We start from the raw sequence: 24,320 nt of genomic DNA, 5'->3' as shown, positions 1-24,320 counted from the left end.
TCCATAAATGTGTGAAGAATAAAAGTTTTTATTTGTTATATGAATATTTTATTGAAATGGCTACATAAAACATTATTCATAATAACCATCTCTGAACAACTACTTAGTTAATTGTATCTTCGAATGAAGCGACGAACATATAATATGTGATCAAATGAACTTCTTGAAGTGAAGTTCGATCATTATTATATGAGTCGCTTCATTCGAAGATACAATGTTCCCACCCACCCGCGGCCAGACTAAAAACTTTTTAATGTAAATCTCTAAACAAGAATGATGTGACAAGTGACAGTACGACATGAAAAAATAAGCTATAAAAATAAAAAGAGGTCGATTATGAATCGATTCTCTAAACGTGCGGACAATGCCTGTGAGTTAAAAGGACTACTTAGTTAATTGTATCTTCGAATGAAGCGACTCATATAATAATGATCGAACTTCACTTCAAGAAGTTCATTTGATCACATATAATATTGACCAAAAAGTCTTTATTGACAATCGTGTTTTTATATTTGATTGTGGTAAATAAAAGAGGTTCAGAGTAGGAGTATTTACTCTGTTTCTATACAAGTATATACCTAAGTCATGAACACTTTAAACCAATTATGTCAATCTAAGGAGTTGTTAGGCGACCATTATATAATCAGCGTGGCATCAGTGCATACGTGACCTTGGATGAAGATTTGTAGGATGTGGATTGATTGATTGATAAAGAGTAATCTTGTATGATCAATCAGATACTGTTTCTTTAAAGAATAGTTCTCAGTGCTCTTTGTTTAGATTTTATTTTTCTATTAAGTCCTATTAGTTTCCCATTGGTGGGCTATGGTCCCGTCGCCTTTTGAGAAAGTTCGATGTGGGTTAGTGGGTACACAGATGGCAGACTTTCATCTGACAAATGACGTTTTCGTTATGATATTTTCCTTTTCCTATAAGCACGAGATAAAACACCTGAATTTTAAGCGTTGCTTGTCCGAGTTTGAACCTGCAACATTCGGTTTAGATTCACGTTTTCTCTTCTTACTAAGCTTAGCTAAGCAGTATTCGCTTGTAATGTAACAATCGAAGCTTTTGAGGATTCGCCTGCGATCGAGTCAGGCGTTTTTACAATTTTGGACTAAAAGCGGTCATATAGAGCTCATTAATATTCAATATGATTCAACTATGTTATTTACGTAAGAAGAGTAAAAGATAAATAAAGATAAGGTAATGCTCGAATCTGTAACCTGTAATGTAATCTGTAAACTGTAACAATACAGGTGAATGCCCCCGGTGAGGGAACACCCTAAGATTACCCAGATAAAAGGGGTATATATGATCTCACGAATAAATAACATTCCGTGTTATCACTAACGTTAAAATTTAATTACACATGCTCGTTATACAATAGGCTGTGGTTTATAGTCCTTCGCTCCTTAGGGTCGTAGCGTGGAGTTATATAATCTATGACCTACTTCAATAAATGTACTAACTCACGTTGAAATCATTATTCAAATTATTTTCTTTTTTTTATATAGTTTAGTTTATTATATTCTTTTTTTGACATCAAAAATCAATCACCAAACTTACTAGTGTACACAAATACTCACTCACTCAATTCACTTAATCGTTCCTGATTCAATAGACAATATGATTTTTTTTAAATAACATTAAAAAAAAGACATATTTAAAAATAATCAGCTTATGATCTTAAATTTCGTGTATTTCTTTCTGTTTGTTCTAAAACTATTGTCTATTATACTAGCTGAAACTGCGGTTTTACCCACGCGAGGGGTGAAATGAAAAAAGCCTACGTTCGTTCCTGGGACCCAAACTGTCTCCACACCAAATTTCATCTAAATCGTTTCAGCGATTTAAGCGTGACCGAGTTACTTTCGCATTTATAATAATAACACCTGATACTGAACGGTAGCACCTGAAATAAGCGCGTTCAAACATAGTTGCTCTTAATCCTTATAATATTAGATATTGTAATTATACTTAATATACGTAATTATACTATATATTGTAATTATACTTAATACCGATAACAATAATAATAAATAAATAAATATTGGATAACATCACATACATTACTCTGATCCCAATGTAAGTAGCTAAAGCACTTAGCAAAGTGTTATGGAAATCAGAAGTAACGACGGTACCACAAACACCCAGACCCAAGACAACATAGAAAACTAATGAACTTTTTCTACATCGACTCGGCCGGGAATCGAACCCGGGACCTCGGAGTGGCGTACCTATGAAAACCGGTGTACACACTACTCGACCACGGAGGTCGTCGTACAATAATCGTGAGACATGATTATCAATACATAGGAAGGAGTTATAGTAATACAATATATTATTTAATACGTAATGATTCGTTTTTTTTTTTTGCAACGTTTTTTAAACACTGAATATAGGACGAGGGTGCTCGGATTTCGGAAGTGATGGATTAATCATTTGAGCGTCGGAGAAATTTGATTGATGGTTTTTTTACATGAAATAACCTGAGACGAATTTCCACGTGTGGAAAATTCGGGACGGGAAGTTAAAGTCGTTATCTTGACTCTTGTCGATAAAGTCTAAAGGAATATTGCTCTAAGTGAGGCTTCGCACGAATACAAAAATGAATTTTGATAAATCGTCATTTTTTTTACATTAATTCCGTATATTTTTATAAGCATAGATAATATATATTATATCAATCAGAAATAAATTAAACTAAATGTCGAATAATTATCTTTATAATATAGCTTAATTTGATATTATTAATATATTTCAAAGTTCAGTTTTAAAAACAGTTTCACACACATTACATATATTCCCGTGTAAAAAGGAACCCTTTGTTGAAACAAATAGTACAATGAGTATAAAAAATTAGCCAGTTAACCCAGTTTTTTTTTTAATTATTCTAAAATTAATATTGGGATATAAATTGTAGAGTACAAGAATTATTGTACATATAATTTAAATAGTTTGTATATTGACTAAATTTTAATTTTAGGTAAAGTTAATTTCTCCTTTTACAAATAATAATATATTAAACCCCTGCCTTAACCACGTCTTTACAAGTAACTTACTAAGTTTTACTTACTTTAAATGTTATAGATTCAGTTCCATATATTTTATATAATAAACTTTATTTTCGACATAGCTTAGTTAATCACGCTTCTCCGATTGCGGATCTATATGCATAACTTACAACATGTTACCTGATGATTGCGGGTTCGAACCCAGGCAAGCACCACTGAAATTTTTTGTGCTCAATTTGTGTTTGTAATTCATCTCGAGCTTGGTGGTAAAGGAAAACATAAAGGTTAAGGTTAAAACATTGTGAGGAAACCTGCATGTTTTTAATTTCAATGAAATTCTGGCACGTGTGTGTAGGTGTACCAATCCGCAACGGAGCAGCGTGGTGGAATAAGCTCCAAACCATCTTCTCAAATGGGAGGTGAAGCTTCTGGTATATCTCAGCTTCAAATACTTTGACTACAAAAAATGTTTTCAAATTTAAACCCTAGACGGTCAATTGGATCAAAGTCTCCACTGGGCAGTCAATATATTTTCTGATAACTAGATCTCTTAGCACTAGACTACAAACTACACAGACTAGACACATTAGCTTCACAGCAATTACTATATCGGCAGTTTTACTAGTCTTATGTAATAACAGTAATATTCTATTTAAGGTCAGCGGGACGCGATAAGCCAAGCCTACGGGAAAGTTCCGAAGTTTTATGCCAGAGGTAATTTTCTAGCAATTTTTCTTACATTAGTTTCAGTTTTATTATAATGTAATCATACAGTGCTAAATAGGTTTTCTTATGGACCGGTTATAGTAACAATTTTAGAAGTAGAATAAGTACGGGTTTTTATATAAATATCCGTCAAAACGTTAAGTCTATTCTGAATATAAGTTGCCTGTAATTACAATAAAATTGCATGTATTTTTTGCACGTTAATTTAAAATTTGCTAATTCATTATTAATGTGACTCTGTCAAACGACTATCGAAGTTTATTTAGTTTATTATAAGGCTCTGAGTAAGTAAAAAGTGCAAGTATAAAATCATTATATAGTAAAAATATATATAAAAATTGTACAGCTTATCAAAACATATTTATTGAGGTGCAACGTCCTACCAGTTCGTTATTTTTTCTTGTCGCGTTTACCAAAAAAATATTCGTAAAGAAATAAATAATTATTTATCACATTCTGTATAGTTCAGCAATCGATTAAAATCTGAATAGTAAAATTTAATAGATTTCCGATTAAAGATTGTTCAGCGGTTCGTTAGGGCAATATGTTTTTTTCTCTGGCCACCCCCTTGACCGCGGGTAAGACACGCGAGGGTTCGTTGAACTGTCGTCGACGGTGAAGTGACTGCGTTTGGTTTTACTAGAGCAGTACACACACTTGTTTTATTATGATTGTTTAAAATACAAATTGAAAGTATTTATGACTTTAGTATCGAAACAGGCCCAATTAATGTAGTTTAAAGTTATTCCTAATAGGTATTTCTAAGATAAAAATTGTTACATCAAAAATATTGATTAACTTAACACACATTTAACATTTGATATTGTTTTAAATAAATATATTAGTGATGAATTGTTCTGAATGTCTTTTTTATGTTATAATGGTTTGCTTGTAGCGGCGTGCTTAAACAGAAGAGCTTTTCGTCATTGTTTTTTAAAAGTTTAATTTATAGCCTTTCTTTCAATCTATGTTATTGTAATGTAGAATCTAAAGGATACACTTGAATAAAATATAATTTACTCAAACACCAATATTATTTAAAATACCATTTTTACCTTATAAATATTTTTAAAATGTTAATGATCTTTTTCCACACAGTCCCTGTACGGCTTCGGAGGGTTTAGATCTTACCCGGGTGAATTCTCCCCGGCAAATTTTAGGTGCTGCATTATCTATTTAGATTTGAACGGCCTGGCTTAATCTTGACCAGTGATGTCCAAAATCGGTATATCAAGAAGTGGTTGTTTTGGTCAACTTCGCTGCCATCGATACCACCTAGTTTCCGACTTCGCAAAGTTAATACATCCTTCCTGGGGCACGGTATTCGTTTCTATAATAAGATTCCGTGGTTATTTTTAACTTAGCTACTTAAAAAATTTAAAGCTCATGTCAATAAAACATTGATAAATATGGCATACTCAAATACTCAATACAAGGTTATATTAAAGATAATAAAGAGTGAACTTAGTATTTATTAATTTCTAGGTGGGATATATATATTTACTGACATACTCTGTAATTAAAATGGTGGAAAAGAGTTTCTTGCCGGTTCTTGTCGGTAGAATCTACTTTCAGAATTTAGCTTTACACTTAATTCAACATTGTAACATGACGGTTCTCAAGTGCTTTGACGAGCCTACTTGAATAAAGAATAATTTGATTTGATTTGGTTTGTAGTGGGGCAGATGTCGTGGTAAGAGTTTCCAAGGCAAATAATACTCTTCGGGTGATCGAGTGTACATAGGTTCATATCACTGTTTGCACACACAGTTCTTTTTACACAGTTTTTTTCTTCTGTCCTGTGCGAGTGAACATCATGTGCGCGTGGTTACTGACTAGGTCCTCCAAGCTTGGTGGGTGGGCGGTCATGTGGTTTGTAAAATTGTAAATGGTGCATACCATCTTTCCCAAAATTGGTGGTGCAATAACTATGTTAGGAATAATTATTTTTTAATTACCTGGCTATGATAACTGGTTCCCACTTGGTGATCAATATTTAAGTCTTTAATTAAAAAAGGGATATATTTTTTATAAATTTTGAGCAAGTAACAGTTTACGTTTTGACATTACTGTGGCTGCAACTTAACTATTTAAACCGTGTATTGAACTTTTAAAGTTGAGTAACTTATGTTATAATAATAATAACCTTAAAACATCGTGTAAATTATTTGTAAGAAAGAGGTTCCTTATAATAATTCGTAATCTAAATTATGAAGTATTATGTCAAGAACGTATAATTATCTGCAGTAGTGTTTAGAATTTGTATGGAAACCAGGACATGGAATTACACCTGGACAAAGAGTACTACAGCTATTAATATTTTATATGAATGTTCTACTTGGTTAATATCAGGTTAATACCCAATTTCTAGGTAAAAGTCTCGTCTAACTTGTTAGGGCTTTGTGCAAGCCCGCCTGGATAGGTCCAACCTACTCATCAGATATTCTATCGGCAAACAGCAGTACTCAGTATTGTTGTGATCCGGTTTGCAGGGTGAGTCCGTGTAACTACAGGCACAAGGGGCATAACATCTTAGTTCCCATGGTTGCTGGCGCATTGGCGATGTAAGGGATGATTTCTGTCACCAATGTCTATGGGCGGTAGAGACCATTTCCATCAGTCTCATTTGCCCGACCAAACCTTAATTATAAATTAAGTTCGAGAGGAGAATTGGAGCATATTCCACCATGCTGCACCAATGCAAGCGGATACAGATGCGTTATAATTACAACCGACACATGCAGATTTCCTAACGATATTATCAAATAAATTCAATCACTGTTCAATATATTTTTTTGGGTTTTAATATCATATCATCATAAGATATTAAAAATATAACTCAATTTTATACAAGAAGAGCTACTTTGTTTACACATAACCTTTTTTTTTTTAAGAATCTTAGTTATCGAACATTATTTGAATCATAAAATAACCATAGTAGCTTGTACCACACGAAGCCGCAAGCCGCAAAGTCTCCATCAGGAATAAAATATGAAATTATTAAACCGCCTAAACCCGCATACCCTCTATCAATTTCATGGCAGTCTACGTTACTTCACGACCGTAACCGCCCGCGACGGTCGCTACGCCGTAGCCGCTACGGTACACGTGACCGAGTCGACTTTTTAATCTGTGTTATACAACCTTCGTTAGTTAATCTTTATAGTTCAATAAAAATAGTTTATTTATCAGACATGTTGACGTTCGTATTAGACGTGAACAAAAATATAATGGAATGCGGTGAGTCTTTACGATATTTATTTATCGACTTTGATTTTGGCGGTAGTTATAATTTAGTAGTAGGGAAATAATAATGTCATATTTATATCTGCTTTAGTGATGTACTGATATGTAAATTTTCGATAGTCGATACTTTGTATGTTAATCGTAATAGTTCTAATAATGTTGTAGTATTGTATTTATTTTATACAAAAATAAATAATTATGGAATATTATAGGCGTTAAAAGATTTGATCATTAGCTGTGTACGACCGCAATTTGAATAATTACAATCTAAATGTATTTTATTCGAGTGCTCTCTATAGCGAAAACATTAAATTTTATATTTACTAGTTCAAAGGAACCAGTAAAAAAAAAAGTATTATTTTATCAATAATAAATGTATGTATGTGTTAAATTATTTATTTTTATGTCAAAAGCATAATAAGTAAATACATAAAAATATAAACAGGCTTTTAAAAAAATTATAATATAATACAAGTTTGATTTACTTTGGATCCGGATAAAATATTTTTCCAGGGAAAACGAATTCACTAAAATATCTATAATAATAATTCTCTAATTCGTCTAATTTATATCATAGTAATGAGTCTAGATTATTCATGATATATTAATCATGAATTTCACCAAGATTTATTTATTTTGTATAAAAACGTTTAGGTTTAATATTGTAAAGAAAGTTCGAGTATATGAACGTATAGCGTATTTGACATCTATATCAGTTTATTTAATCTAATCTCATAAATAATAAAACATTTATTTTTAATGATTTAAAAAAAAAAAAACAATGTACATAAAAATACACCAGTGTTTTGGAGAAGGTTTTAATATAAGTAATACATAGCCATGCTTCGCAGTTTTACTCGCTTACAAGTATAAATTTCATTTTGTTGTTTAAATTGCCCCTTGATGGTAGGGCTTTATGACAGCCCGATATACCACCCACTCACAATATATTCTACCGCAACAGCAATAGTATTGTTGTGTTCCGCTTTAGTTGAAGAGCGAGTGAACCGCACCGAACTTAACATTTTTGTTCCGAAAGAACTAAGCTTTGGCGATGTAAGGAATGGTTAATATTTCTGACAGTTCCAAAGTCTATCGTTAGTGACCACTTACCATCTATTGGCTAATTAGTATCAATACATTTTTGTGGGGCCTATAAAAAAATATTGATTTTTTCCATCGAAAACATACTTAGTAAAAGCCTCGGAAAGCACGTAAAGCCGTTGGTCCTGCGTCTGAACTCTTTTCGGATTAGTCGTCTCATTGGATTTGAGAGAGTCAATCTGAGGGATTCTGATATCTCGAAGTGAGAGTCCATTTGTTTTTGCACACACACTTCTGCACTATAATACAGTTCCTTCGTAGTGGGTTAGTTTCCCTAGAAATTGCCGATATCATCACATCACATATAAATTTTTATGTATACATATTATTATTTTTATTTAATTGTATGACACGCATCTAAACGTGTGAGTGTTTTTAACATGTGTGACTTCTTTTTTGAGTTTTATTTAAATAATCAATTAAATTTAAATATACTTTTACCAGTATCGTCAGGTAATGTTGTCTTGTAAACAGATTATTACGTACGTACCTAGTAATTAGTCGATTATTTCGGAGACGGTAACCGGAATCGCTCCACTTTACGTAGTTACTTAAAAGTAACTAATGACTGACCCGGTTCTAGTCTAAAGAGGTTTATATAAAATCCTCGAAACATAGCTAATCAGTTACTTTTGGAAATTGCTGTTTATTTTTCATTAGTAAGCAGAGTAGAGATACTCAAAAATATTAGTATATTTTCAACCTAAACATCCTTACTGAAAGACTTAGTTCTCTTCTCTTTATGTACGTATTTACGTATATTTCTATTTGTAAGCTGACATGCATGAATTGACAATAGCAGCCTTGAGTTACATGCATGCATTAGAAATAAAATCAACTAAATACTACTAAATAAATATCCCATTAAATACTACTTTCTACTGTAATAAAGCTTAGTTATTTTATATAAATATATATTTATACATTTAATTTGCAGTATATATATTTATTTTTATTCGTGATTTTGATACCTTGTGTACGATAAATTAATTTAGGTATTATTTAACATAATTGACATCGTTTTCCTTCATTTCTTCGTTTAAATGTCTGTGAAAATCTATAAAAATACAAAATAAATATTATGGTAGAATATTTGAAACGAAGAAAACATTGTTCTCAAATCATAAATTATAAATTCGACGTCGAATTTTATCGTGAAACGGAATATTGAACTCCATGGACATGCGACATTTATACACAATGCTATAATTACTATAACAACGAATGCAACCCTAATGTATCAATTTAGTGAATGTTTTAGTATTAACAATAAAATTTTATGTCGTTCTTTAAAATTTTTGTCTAGCGATGTTGCCAGAATTGAAAATAATTATTATTTAAATGTAGGATTAAAGTTAATATCTTCCCTCAGCTTATTCGAATGGTGTTTAAGTTTATTATAAATTACTTTTACCTGATTACGTTGAATAATAGATTTATAATTTACACGCAAATTCAGTCGGCAGATGTTGTCTGCTACCTATGAAATATTCAAATCTCTCCAAAACGCGCTGCATGTTCTGGTATAATTTTAACTAGTAATATTACGAATTTACGAACAATATTATGAATTACAAACTCACTCACTCACAATTTACGTTCAGTCTATTATATATTTCACTAAATAATAATACGAAAGTAACAAGACAGTACAATCTATCTATTTTTCTTTAAAGAGTTACTATGACGCATAGAATAAAAAAATATAATAATTCAAATACAGAATACATAAAGAAATTTTATTTTTTCAATATTAAAAATACCACTTCTTCTATAAGACAATTAGAGGAATAAAAATATCTCTGGTTTCATAAGCCTTACGATACAAACATACACACATACATACATATGTATCATACTTCAAGTTATTTTCTCATAATCCATCCACGTGATCCGTACATATCGACCGTTTTTATTAATGCCGTATATTCTCGTGCATTGATCTAGTACGCTATAAAGTTAGCGAAAAATAAATCAAAGAATCTGATTCGACGTGAGCCCAATCCCAAATATAGCGGCTCAAGCATTTTTATTGATTAGTATTTGTTATGACAATACTATACCGGGACACGCGATACTTTTGCTCGCTAACAATTTTTACTTAAAACGCAAGGATGGGGAATCGCTGTAGACGATATTAGGAAGAAGAATCGTAATTTAAATAATTTACATACCCTCCTCTATTAATCATTGCATTATAATGTATGATTGTCGTTTGTTGATCGCGTTTTAAAGCATTTTAATTTAAAAATGGTTTGTTCTTTTTTTTAAACAAGCGATGCGAGATAACACGGTGCATGGAACTCGTGAATCTAAACTGCAAGTTGTGGACTCAATCTACAAGCCACAGATTTTTAGGTGCTTAATTTATGTAAATAATTCATTTCATTCATGGTTCGGTAAGGAAACCTTTATCTTTCGAATGAAATTCTACCTCATATATGTATAACCAAATCGCATTGACACAGCAAAAGGCAAAAGGATTATATATTTACAGGTAAAGTTTACGAAAAAGGTACATGTATAATGTTTATATATATGTTATACGTGAATTAAAGCGTGCACTAATGTTGTATTTGTTTTAAAATTTATTGGTGAAGAAATGTACCTACTTATGTAACTAAAGTTGATGTGTCACGGAAGTGCAAAAAACGTCAATAAATATGTAAAAAATACGTGCATCGCCCACACGCGATATTGGCTTAATTAATTTATCAATATTTATGATTACAAAACAACTGTTTCACATTCTCGTTTGTATTTGACACTCTATCATTTTTGATATTGTTAAAAAAACAATGGTACAATAATCTACGAACATAATATCAAAAAGATTTTACACCATATAAGTTGAACAAAATTCAAAGAGATATTTCTTGATTGTATTTGAATTTTTAAGTAACAATGTCGCGCTGATAACGCTTTTATTTTTTTAAATGGTGTACAATACTTAAATTATTTGATTTATCATAGATGACAAATAAGTGTAACTTTAAATAGGCCTACCTATTTCCGTACAATCCGTTTATATTGTAGCGCTTAAGTTATCGAACCGATTTGTTTATGACATTTATCATTGTATCTGATGACGGAATTAGGTCTCATAACACTAAATTAATTCTCAGGGAATACTGTGAATTAAGCACCCTTACTTAGTCGTATAAAAATAAACTGTCTCGTAACATTTAACGTAATATTTGCTTAAGACCTTAATCTGACAGCGACTCGCCGAGCAATGTTTGTGTAGGTAAATTCAGCTGTCTATATTTTAAGACGACATTAGCACGCAGGTTCGCATGGCAGTTTTAATATTTGTTTTGTACATTTACCATCGTGAACTGCTTCATAGACTTGACAAGTACTTCGGTTGCACTCTGTTAGAATTGAATTTATTCCACATTATATTCGTCGATGCTTTCGTCCAATATGGCGTCGTTATATATATATATATATATATATATGTGTAGGTTTGGATGTGTTGCTTTTCACAGGAAATAATTGTATTTGTGATTTTAGTCCCTTTTCCAAAATTATGCTGGAAACGGTTGGAAAATTACTTTTTTGTTGTCAGCACGCTTTGACAAAAGTTTCTGTAATTGATTGTATGCTCGTGTGGCCTATGGAGCTCAAATCAAGGAGTTCGTTTATATATTCTTGTCATTATAGCGGCTAGAATGTCCGCGACTGCAAACGTGCTAGGACGGTCAACAGTTCAATATAACCGTCCGATTATATCAATATAATGCAATAGGTATCCTCGCATTTTACAGATAGTAATTCTCCGCTGGTTTGCCGCCTATTTTTGTAGAGGAGAACCATTATTTGTCACTAAAAAAATGTTGTATGATTTTCTGTAGAATTGCAAATAGTTCGAAATGCAGAAATTCCTAACTTGTCTTACCATAAGAGACTTGTATGTTTCCAATTTACATCATATATAACCGTAAACCTCAATTTTAACGCAATAAAGTTATTAAGGGTTGACATTGAACCGAGCACCCATTACCCGCACGACACACCCCCGTGACATACTCGGCCACGTACATTTTTTATAATGTTTGCATATACCCTACCTACGGTACCCTTGAAGGTCGGTTAGCATGATGGTATCGTACAGCCGATCACCTCTAATACCACAAATTGCTGGACGCTCAATATCTTGACAAACATAATCGTGTATTTCGCGGTCAATATGAATTTGTCAAAATAAAAATATTTTTGGATACATACATTAGAATTTAAATTGAGTCTCAAGAATTTATTAAGCGAATATATTAAATCTTCGATGTTTACAGTTAGATTAAAGGCAACGTGTTATGGTCCTGTTTTTTCAAGAAAACTTACTGATTTCGAAAAAGGACGGAATATTCGTAAGTCTGTCTTAATTTCCGACGATCTTTAAATAATGACCTGGATGCGTTTGAGTAAAATATTGTTAAAACATTTGAATACCCTAAAACTAAAGTAGTATCTGCATCTCAACTGAATGTTTAACATGCAGGAGATCTCCTAACCGAATTTCGACAATGACAGCCTAACCAGAACTAACTGATTCCAACTGTGTGTGCGCCAACACAGTTGCTATATCTATTACTTTATATTCTTATTGTTCAATGGATTAACAATTCGACACTTAGATTAGTACTTTAACGTCATCTTCTACTTCTCCTTAACGTGGATCAGCTGAAGATATCTGGTTCCAAAATGTAAAATTACCTACGTTGATTTTTCATTTGCATTAATTATTATGAATTTCTGTTAATATCACATCTGAGCTGTAAAAGTGGGTGCAAGGAGAGAAGTGGTTGAACAAGGTCTAAACCTTTTATTTATAAGTAAATAAGGCTTTTTTCCAGGATTTTTCCTAGTATAGGTAATTTATTTATATACTTTTTTTATCAATAAATGTTCTCGCTCGTCAAACTTTTCATACAGCCGTACGGAATCTATTTTTGTTATACAAATATAGCCAGGCACTGCCTGTAACGAGTTTCTAATGATAGTGATATAACCTTGACCGGCAGACGTAAGCTTTGATAATTTGTAGCTATTTTTAATGGCGCCATTTGTGTAATCGTTTCACCACAAACAACTGTAATGATAATTAAATAGTTTTTTTTTTCAATGACGTTAAAAGTCATTGATTTATAATCAATAATAAAAAATGTTCTGACTGACTCAACGATTTGTGGTTAAATCGTAATATTCTACTCCATAAGGGTATCGAGCACTGGTCTTTCGAGTGACATGATGGGATACTAAAAGGTATATAATATTACTAAATAAGCAATAAGTGTGTATAGTATCGTTATATATAAAAACCATAGCGGGCAATCGCAAAGATAACCGCGTAGAAGATACAGTAATACACAGATGTGTACGCAAAAACAGTTTCCCACAAGGCAACGGTTTGGCTTTACTTGTGTCCCGGGCATTACTGACGCACATGGGTGACGGTAAGCTTTTACATCATCATCATAATTTTCGCTTTCTCCTTGTTAGCTACTAAAATAGAATAATAAAGGTATTCCGAAATTAAACGAAAAAAAAAACATATAAAACCTTATTTCATTTTTTTTAACAAATATCATTAATATTAAAGTTCCAAGTTCAAGAGTTCCTAGTAAGAATTTTGTATTGTTGACAGCTCGTTTGAATAAAAAACCGATATGACAGTTCTACTAGAACTAATAAAGTATAAATTCGTTGTAAGTAGTATTTATATCTAAACGTGGGAAAGACAAGGTGAGTATAATGATAAATATCCACTTCAAACACTAGCGGAAAGCGTGTTATTAGATTTTTTTTTAAATATCCGTTTAGCCTTTTTAATTAAGTAAATGATAGTGTATCGTTGTTCACTTTGATATCTACTTTCAACAGATTTCAATTGATGTAAAATAATACAATGGCAACCTGATCCAGGGCCGGAGTAACCAAATCGGCCCCTAGAATATGCACTTCCCTTACTATCCTCTAACTTTCTAAAATATATTTTTCAACGACCGTGCAATTTGTTTCATAATTGCTATGTTTTATTATATATATATATTATAGCACGCAGTTAAGCTTGCGGCAACGGCTCTTTAATTTGATCTGATTTGGTTAATTTTTTATTATGGTATTCAATTATTCAGAATGATATATTCTGAACAATTGTAGAAACGGTACCTTTTCTCAACTAAGGTAAAGATAAACCACCTTTTATCATCACTCTCTATTGTGTTGTGTGTTATCCTCTTTTTACTTTTACTCTTATGTTCCGAAGAGACGGCAATCTGACCCTAATGAATAGAGGCAATGACAACCAATGATAATAAGTGCCTTTCGACTCGGTTTTGAGCTACCACTAAGATTTTTTTCCCAATAACCAATGACCCAAAAATATTTGTTTCATTTCATTGTTCCCGACACAGATTTCAAAATGAGAACCTTGACATCCGCAGTTTTATAAGCTAGTTACTAAACCAGCGATCGAAAATGAAAAACCAATATAAGAGAGCTATTAATTTAAAAGTGGAAAGTAATTCAGAAAAAAAATACTTCTTTTACCCGCTCTCTTCACTAGCTTACACCAACAGAAATATTATAAATTAATACTGACAAGTAATTGGCGACACAAGGCTGTGTCATTTTATGAATTATACCTTTGAGGTGATTTAAATTAGTTCAAGACTGTTTTGTCGCAGCTCAGCTGTTGTCCAAAATTCGCAATGATATTCTTCCGTCGAACAGCAATGCTTAGTATTTCGGTTCGATGGGTGAATGAGCCAGTGCAACTACAGGCACAGGGATATTTTAATCCGAAGGTTGATTAATATTTCTTATAGTACCACTATCCATGGGAGGTATGAACGATTGACCATAAGGTGGCCTATTTAAATGATAGGTTTTCCTCAATAAGTTGTAAGTTTGGTTCAATATAATGCCAGTCCTCAGTCATTTCAGGTCGGTACGTTCAGTAAGCGCAATTTACGGTGCTTGGTAGGGAACTATTCATGAGTTCACTACACTTATTCTCAGCTTCTCGTAAGCGATATTTTATCTGATCCAAATACAGTAAAAACATCAACACACCTACAATACAATTGATACATTTGATGTGGCTCGTGACGGCAAGCTTGAACCAAAACTAGCTTTAAATCAGACACCAGTTGTTGTTTAAAGTAATGCTTAGTACTGTTACGTTTCCTGTTGAATGATGAATAGTAACTGTTTCTTTTAATAAAAGTCTCTTTTAATTTTGAGAAGAAGACTCAACTTGTCGATAGATTACCAAACACTTGAAAATTATCGATGAAAATTACTAAATTTTGAACCGTATACTAATATCGATATAAATATTTAACTACAAATGTAATATTAATATACTTTCTTTGTAAACTTTTATTAACGAGGACATTAAACCATTTTTTTAACCATAGATTTTATTTCGTTCATTATCTCTTAAGTAAATAGTTTTAACGTTATCAATTTTTCTTTTAGTTTCAGAAGTAACTGATGATGCGTGAATATCATAAATATGGATCGTGTTCGTCGTGCCGTCCTCTCCCCCTCCACTCCTAGGAGCCGAGCCATGGACAAATATGAGCAACTGGCCGTTGTGAGTATTACCGAGATCAAATTGAACCTTGTTTCCCAACCCTCATGTGGAATCATGTGAATGTTATCACATGATGGAAGCACCACTATAGAAATACCTCGAATTTTAAGTCTATGTATTTTTGAGGAACGTGTATCGTATGAACGTTTCCACCACAATATGCAATGTTGAGAATTATACTGATTTTATTGATCTGATTTTTTTTCCGAGTTTTCATTCGAAGCATAATGTATACCTGATTAAATGCCTTATGAGACCTGAAAAAGCGTAAATTAAATTCGGTTTAGAAAAATGTAACACAATTTTATAATCTTTGCCTCTCTCACATATATATGTATGTGTTTATATATATAATATATATATAATATTGCTTGGATCGATAATAGCAATATAATATTTGTATTTCTCGATGGAACAGTCTCATAAAATTCATAGTGTTTTACTTTATTGCGACGCTTTTAAAAGTTAACCAACTGATACTTTTGTTAAACGGTAAGTCAGGATAATGAGGAATAAATTATGACATTTCCACTGTCTTTTGGTGCAATGTGACCTAGTTTAGTGTTATCATAAAGTGTAACATTGAATAAAATATTTAATGAATACTAAATGAAATTGTATAAGAAACTATTCTTATTATTACTAAACTCTCATATCGGTTCAGTTACAATACAAACGAATACAAAATTCACGAATAAAATCGATTTAATTTGACATTATATTTTTGTCTTTACTTTTATGATTTATTAAAGATAGTAAATTTAGCCATCCAGTAAATCCTCCTCCACGCTTTATCAGCCCAATCTTTTCCCGCTGCTTATAATATATAAAATACGATATACTAAATTTAGGCAATTCGAATATTTAAATACGTTTACTAAATATATTTTGACCATTTTTGGTATGGTACGCTTTGAACAATTGTTCTGTGAGACTACGGCTTGTTAGATTCAGTTTAAGACTATATACGTAATAGTTAGAATAGTTCGTATATTATAATATCAATTAAAGAAAGAAATACATAGTTTATTTGTCGGGAATAATAATATAGTATTAAAAAGTTGCACAGATTTTATAATCAAAATCAAAATATAAAAATCAAAGTAGGCTTTTACAAGCACTTTTGAATCGTCATTTAACAAACTATATTAAGTAACTATGTTAAGTAAAGCTATCACCGGTTCGGAATGTAGATTCTACCGAGAAGAGCCGATAGATTTAAGGTTGTTTGTTTTGCAACATAGACAACTACAAAAAGTATATTGAAAATCAGTGATCAGTTTTGTGATCCAACTTGGAACCTTTTGGATACGATTGCAGTCATTGTTTCTTAAATCTTTCTTGTTTTTCTCTTAATTGTTATGTTTTATTTTTGATTAAGTAATATACACTTTTTTTTTTAGTCATGTGTAGTGTCAAGTTTATGACATACTTCTTTTTTTTGTTGTAATATATTCGTGTTTCAAATATATTTTTTATTTTTCATATATTAGGTTAAAAGAGGATAAGACTTCACAGTATTGCATAGATTTTTTTATTATTCTAGGTGGGCGAAGGCTCTTACGGTGTGGTATTAAAGTGCAGACGCCGAGACACAGGCCAGCTCGTTGCTATCAAGAAGTTCCTGGAGACAGAAGACGATGTTGCTGTCAGGAAGATGGCGCTGAGAGAGATAAGGATGCTAAAGGTGGACATATTACTTTAATTATTGAGCGCTATTTGATTATTGAGTATCGGAACACCGGCTAGGAATGAATTACTTCAGATAAAAAAAAAATCCACGAAATAAACTCAGCAATATTATTATTTTTACAGTTCTGGTAATTTAATCAAATTAACGTCCGTATGCAACAGACAGATGGAGTCTATCGCTGCTAGTTAATATTACATCAAATATTATTCCAGAAACTTCGCCATGACCATCTAGTGAACATGCTCGAAGTTTTTCGGCGAAAACGTAGATTTTACTTAGTATTTGAATATTTGGATCACACTCTGCTGGATGAACTGGAGGCTTGCCCCGGCGGCCTGGGTGAAGATACTGCTAAGAAACACCTGTACCAGCTGCTTAAAGGGATCGATTATTGTCATCAGAATTCGGTTGGTAAATTAGAATTTTATTTCAAACGCGTGGGCTTTTGGCGCTTTTAAATTTTCCTTACAAATACTTTGACAAACTATGACTAACATACAATATGATTATTATGGACGTCATTATGCTGAACTAAATATGACTAAGCTAAATATGGTAGTATGACTATAATCTTTCGTATATCCTATTTCTTTTCAGATAATCCACCGTGACGTTAAACCGGAAAATGTTTTAGTTTCTAATAACGGTATCGTGAAATTATGCGATCTTGGATTCGCAAGAGCTCTAGCTGCGCCCGGCGAGCCCTACACGGAATATGTCGCCACGAGATGGTACAGAGCTCCAGAGCTACTGGTCGCTGAACACAGGTGATAATAAATATATAATTCTCATTAAAACTCTTTTAAATATTAATCTTGAACATTTCTTTGCACTAAGTTCTTTGGCAGAGAATGCTTAATTGATGCCCGTAGGATCTCATTGGGGCTTCATAAAATTTCATTACTTTTTTTTTCGCAAATCTAATATAGCTTTCCTTTTTATAGATACGGACCTGAGGTGGACATTTGGGCTATCGGCTGTCTATTTGCGGAGATGTTGACCGGTGATCCGCTGTTCCCGGGTGACTCGGACATTGATCAATTAGCGCTGATTATAAAGACCGTTGGTGAGTTTATTGTTTTTTTTTTTTAATTAATTCATATGTATACATCACACTGTCTGAAAGTAAAATGGACACTTCGAAGTGAAGTTCACGTGTTCTGGTCACTGCGTCATAATAGCTGAATTGATATAGTATGATATTTTTTCAGGTAAACTTGCACCTCGTCACCAGCAAGTAGTATCTCGGTTGTCAGGCGGCGCGGCGCTGGCGGCTGTGAGTGGCACGCGGGGCACGTTGCCCGGCGCCGCGCACGCCAAGGACCTGCTGGCGGCGTGCCTGCGCACCGAGCCGCGAGCGAGGCCCGCCGCCTCGGCCCTTCTAAGACACAAGTTAGTTGACGAGGTTTTCGGACCGTCTAGCGCAATTCTCAGTTACGTTTTTACCTAAATGTGAAATCAATTGATTTATACATTTTAAATGTTATGTCTTCGTAGCTGTAGTCGAGGTAACTGATTTACCTTTTAAACTAGAACACAATAATACTGTTGACTAAAGAATATTAAATGAGTGCGTGTAGTCCGCTTGCTTGGGATTGCACAAAGCCGTACCACAAAGTAATGATGTTTATCTTAAGCCATTCATTTGGCAAAGGCATAACCTATCAGACGTCCCTTTATTGGGCATGCTTCTTACTGATAGGATGGTATCCCACCATCAAATTGGTTTGTGAGACGCTAAGCGTTAGTATTGATCGACGTGCTTTACAAGATTAGTGGATTGAGTTGAGAGAAACACTACTTCTATTCTATTGTGAAAGAAAGTACGCTGCATTCTTAATTGATATAATTATTCTGATCAAAATTTAATACTTTTTTTTTGCAGATATTTTTTAGTTGATGGTTTTGCGGAGAGTTTCAGCGTCGAACTCAAGAAAAAATTGGGCAAAGAAATTGAAGTACGTATATAAGTTTGTAGTTTGTTTTTTGTAAATCTTATTTAGTACGGATGTTTAGCATAAGGTCTAATTTAAAAAAAAATGTATTTGATTAAGCACAGCATTAGTATTTGATATTTTTTTATAGTTGAAAAATATAACACTATACAAATATTAGGGGTTTTTAGTATTCTTGGGGAGCCAATTATTACTAACTTTAAAATCAAAGTAATTTATTTAAGACACCAGCCGCTCACGTTCCACCACGAGTCGTAGGAAAACCGCGTCAGCAATGGACGTTAAATATTATAGCCGTGAGTATCATTTTGAATAATCTGGTAATTTGCTTTATATAACCTTCAGTTTTCATATCTAAAATTATGTTTTTTTCGTAAAGGATCACAGCAGATCACGGACGAGCAGCACCGCGGGTGAATCACTAATAGATTACAACTACAATCCAAGTAAGTATTGGACGTTAAACTGTTCGCTTTGTTATATATTTTTAATCAAGTGTACCAAAATAAAATATTAAACGTGCCAATAAATAAATGTTTAATTATAACTATTTTAATGTAATATAACACGGACAAAACTATACTTCGATTATTGACTTTCAGAACAATCAATTCTACAACATTAGGTCTAAAGATCCCATGCGATTAGAAATTTGAGGCTGTTTGTTTGATTGGGCGTAATTTAATCGCTCAATTAATTTAATTTTTATATGTCACAGGCATATATTTAAAGCTGTGAAATTATTAATTCACTAGTAAAATATAATTTGCAATAGAGTACGTGGTACCCACCAAGGCTCAGAAATCACTTACACCTGTAATGTAGTTCAACCATCTGTCAGTATCACTTGGCTGTAAGTTATTCACGTCATCGAGATGTGAATATGATGTAAGCCCGCCACGAGACCAATACTTTGTACGTACTATTGTGTTCCCGTTTGTGGTGTGAGTGAGCCAGTGTGACTACAGGCACAAGGGACATAATATCTTAGTTTCCAAGGTTGGTAGCACAACGGTGATACGAAGAATGATTTAAATTTACGTTACCTTTGTGTATGGACAGTGGCGACCACTTACTTTCACATAGATCAATAATCAATCCTCGGACTCATATGAAATACAAAAAATGTATTTAACGAAAGTTTTATAATCGTGTCACTATTTAATTTTTGATAAATAAAATATTTTTAATTTTATCTTCAGGTACAGAAATACAAATGGAAACAGGTCCTTTTGAGAAGAAAGCGCCGCCATCACACACCACGCAGGAAAATGAGGTTATTTATTATTGTTGTTTTTTTTTTAAATTACAAATAGTATCATATAATCACAGTTAGTTTGATATGCGTGATGTTGAATCTATACTAATATCATAATTAACTAATAAGGTAAAGTAGAGTAAAGTAAGTCTGTCTGTTACGCTTTCACGGCTAAACCACTAAACCGAATTCGATGTTTATGAACCTCAAGGAAGGACATAGACTATTTTTTTATACCTAAATCCTACTTCAACCTTCCAAAAAAATATTGTGCTAGAATCAATAGCAGTGGTTAATTTATAATACTTTTTTTAATTGTGTTCTTTCAATGTCGACGACCTCCGTGGTCGAGTAGTGTGTACACCGGTTTTCATGGGTACGCTACTCCGAGGTCCCGGGTTCGATTCCCGGCCGAGTCGATGTAGAAAAAGTTCATTCGTTTTCTACGTTGTCTTGGATCTGGGTGTTTGTGGTACCGTCGTTACTTCTGATTTCCATAACACAAGTGCTTTAGCTACTTACATTGAGATCAGAGTAATGTATGTGATGTTGTCCAATACTTATTTATTTAATGTAAATTAATTGGATCATTATTTTACAAATAGATAATTTATTATAACTTATTATATACAATATTTCGACAATTTACTGCGACTAGGTAGGTACTAATTATCTTGAATTGTATTTTTAAGTCTACCATGAGTACGGGCTTTTCACTCGTTTGTTTTGTTTTCAAACTAACAGGGCTCTTTACACTCCGTCACGAACACGACGAACACGACGCACACGGGAGCCGGAGGTTCGGTTACGGGCGCGCGGTCGACGTTGCCGCGGTCATTGGCGCGCGCGATTGATGAAACATTCCAGACATTTCCCGTACCCGTCAACACGTACCCACGGACGCCCTACATTAAGAAGTAAGATTATTGGATTCCAAGCGTTTGAAAATACTTGTAGCATTTTTTTATTTAATCTTTTTACGAAAGGTTTTGAGTATGGATGTGGATGGGTATAGAGGTAGGGGACGACCCAAGAAACGATGGATGGATTGTGTGAAAGACGATATGGTTAGAAAGAATGTTACTTGTGAGATGACGTCTGACAGAGAAGTATGGAAGAAGAAGATATGCTGCGCCGACCCCAAGTAAAATTGGGATAAGGGCAGGAGGATGATGAATCTTTTTACGAAATTTATGAAAACGGCGGTATCGGTTTGTGCTTGCCCATCTGGTTAGGTACTGCAGCCAACCAGCAATACTTGATATTGTTGTTCCGGTTTGAAGGGTGAGTAATTCAGTGTAGCTACACACACAAGGGACATAACATCTTTGTCAACCAACCTTGGTTGGTGGCGCATTGGCCATGTAAGGAGTGAATATTATTGTTTCTGACAGCGCCAATATATATTGGAATTTGTGATCGAGTACCTTTAGTGCCAGTGATGACATTTGTATTAAAAAATATATTCACAGTACATTGCCTCTGAATATTTTTATTTCGTGTTCTAATTTTAATTTGAATGCTTTGTTTTAAAAGGTCCCAGTATTTTTTTTAAATTAATACTAATAGTGGAAAAAGTTCTAATACAGTAACCGTCCACAGTTTCACATTTTATTGCTTAGTCCACAGTGTTTCTCCGCGGTTGAATGGTGATACATCCAACACATAGACATTACTTCCTGATGTTTTCCTTTATCACGGAGCCGAACACAATTTATCAGTTAAAGTATATCAGCTCTGTGTTACTAAATTTTGGTATTACATTACAGAGTAAATAGCAAGTTAGTAATGGACGAGGAACTCTTGCGCGGTCGAGCCGCTGCAAAGAAAGCTTCTAAGAAAATGACGCCTGATTTTTCTCTACCTTATGTTCCTGGAGGTAAGTCATATATTAGATAGGTATGTGGGTATTTTATCAATAGTAGTAGCATTTGTGCAAGTACGTCTAGGTAGGTTAGGTTAGCAACCCCACTCATCAGATATTGTACCGCCAATATTGCTCTGTTCCGTTATTTTTTTTTTAATATTAACCGGTTAGTCATATTATTCAACTTGATGGTAAGTGGTAGTGGAGTCAAAACGCAAAGACAGCCGGTACAGTCAGGAAAAATGAACGGAACTGGAGTCGAAGATTGGTGACGCATTGGCGATGTAAGAAATGGGATTTGTAAATGTTCAGTTTAAAGTTTTTTTTTTTTACAAAAGTTTAAGTGACATGTCGCCAGGATAAGGGCTGAGTTTAATTATTTGGAGACTGTAAGACAACCGTAAAAAATTTCGAATCTACAAATCACTACATATTATAAAATAAACTCCTCCAGCCGCGTCTGCAGAAAAAGTATACCGACCAATAGAAGATGTATATAAACGTTTTTTGTAAACCATTATTCTACACGCGCGAAGACATTTTCTAGCTAGAGCATTATAAATGTAAACTTTTTTAGATATAATAATGTTCTCTTGAGAATGAGGGGGCTCTTATATGTCGCAAACCTCAAACAGCGACTGTAGATTAACGAGATATTTATAATTAAACCAAACAGTTTTTTATATTGTTACTATTTTTTTTTATTTTCGTTGCAGCTAGCAATAGCCCAGTTAAGAAAGCCAAAAAGCCACCTCCGTATAACACCAAGTCTTATGACGTGTGGGATCATACTGTAAGTGCATTAAATTACAATAATTATAATAAATCATTTAAATATGTATGAATGTTACGTTATTAAAAATAATACCATTTTTATTTATATATATTAGATATATAAATAAAAATTTTATTATTATATATATAGCTAAAAACGCTTTATTTACATAAGAATTATTAACATTAAGGCCTTAACTACATACAAATAAGAATTAAGAATAGTTACTATACAAATCATGACCGCGTGGAATGGTGGCAAGCAGCATTTCGCAGTTGATTCGCAATTCCGATCGTCTGGGCAAAAACCAGCCCTCTGTCATCAGTGGAGGCAATAAGGCGAAGTGTTATAATTTTAATGAAGTTATTTGCATTACTACTCCAAGGTCCTAGTGTTTCAACTGCAAATAAATCAAAATAAAATATGATGTACCGCTTAATGCTTTAGACATAATTTTTATTTTTTATTGTAGGTAACACCAAATTCAAGAACACCAACGAATCTTCCGTATATGTGACTATATGGACACGGCTTGTGGAGAGCCAGCCACTATTAAAATTACAGTTCTGAAAAACATTTAAAGTTTATTCGAAATTAAAAAATAAATTTGAAAATAGAACGCATACATTTTTGAATGTGTCTTGTAAAACAAATTCTATATATATTTTTTGCAGAATGTTTTGTGCAAATGCTACAAATTAAAAAAATCGTCGTCATTTTGCGATTTATGTATTATTTCTTACGATACAGTCACCACTTGGCGGTGTTACTACTACAGGACAAAATATTATGAATATTAAAGTCTACATCAATTTATATACAATTTATTAAAATTGTATATAAATAACATAATTTTTTTAAAGTATTTGTAAAAAAAATATTATTTGTGAGTGCGTGTGAATTTTAGTTGCTTATTATAATTCTAATAAGTGTTTTATTAATATTTTCTAGTTACATATGTCCGGGTTAAAAAAAAAACCAGAAATTTTTGTCTTTAGTCTTAAACACTTGTTAAGAAAATTCATTTTTATACAATATAATATGTGCATATTTTTCAATGACAGATAAATTAAGTG

General features: G+C 32.9%; 1 protein-coding gene across 1 annotated transcript; it reads left to right on the top strand.

Moving 5' to 3' along the window:
- Positions 1 to 3,674: 3,674 nt before the first annotated feature.
- Positions 3,675 to 23,864, top strand: LOC125069949 (cyclin-dependent kinase-like 1). Its single transcript, XM_047679577.1, has 15 exons — positions 3,675 to 3,731; positions 15,579 to 15,696; positions 17,243 to 17,383; positions 17,602 to 17,796; positions 17,987 to 18,156; positions 18,334 to 18,455; positions 18,601 to 18,781; positions 19,275 to 19,347; positions 19,569 to 19,640; positions 19,724 to 19,790; positions 20,547 to 20,620; positions 21,347 to 21,519; positions 22,372 to 22,481; positions 23,186 to 23,262; positions 23,717 to 23,864. Exons 2-15 carry the CDS (start codon positions 15,616 to 15,618, stop codon positions 23,759 to 23,761), a joined length of 1,581 nt encoding a protein of 526 aa, XP_047535533.1. The 5' UTR covers positions 3,675 to 3,731; positions 15,579 to 15,615; the 3' UTR covers positions 23,762 to 23,864.
- The last annotated feature ends 456 nt before the right edge of the window (positions 23,865 to 24,320 follow it).

The sequence above is a fragment of the Vanessa atalanta genome, chromosome 16 (assembly GCF_905147765.1).
Source record: "Vanessa atalanta chromosome 16, ilVanAtal1.2, whole genome shotgun sequence".
NCBI lineage: Eukaryota > Metazoa > Arthropoda > Insecta > Lepidoptera > Nymphalidae > Vanessa > Vanessa atalanta.
This window is presented reverse-complemented; position numbering and strand designations above follow the sequence as displayed.

Excerpts from the sequence above, each read along its gene's own strand:
- LOC125069949 (XM_047679577.1), top strand. The coding sequence starts at position 15,616 with ATGGATCGTGTTCGTCGTGCCGTCCTCTCCCCCTCCACTCCTAGGAGC. Across the intron at positions 19,791-20,546 it reads AGATTACAACTACAATCCAA|GTACAGAAATACAAATGGAA; the intron begins GTAAGTATTGGA and ends TTTTATCTTCAG. Across the intron at positions 23,263-23,716 it reads ATGACGTGTGGGATCATACT|GTAACACCAAATTCAAGAAC; the intron begins GTAAGTGCATTA and ends TTTTTATTGTAG.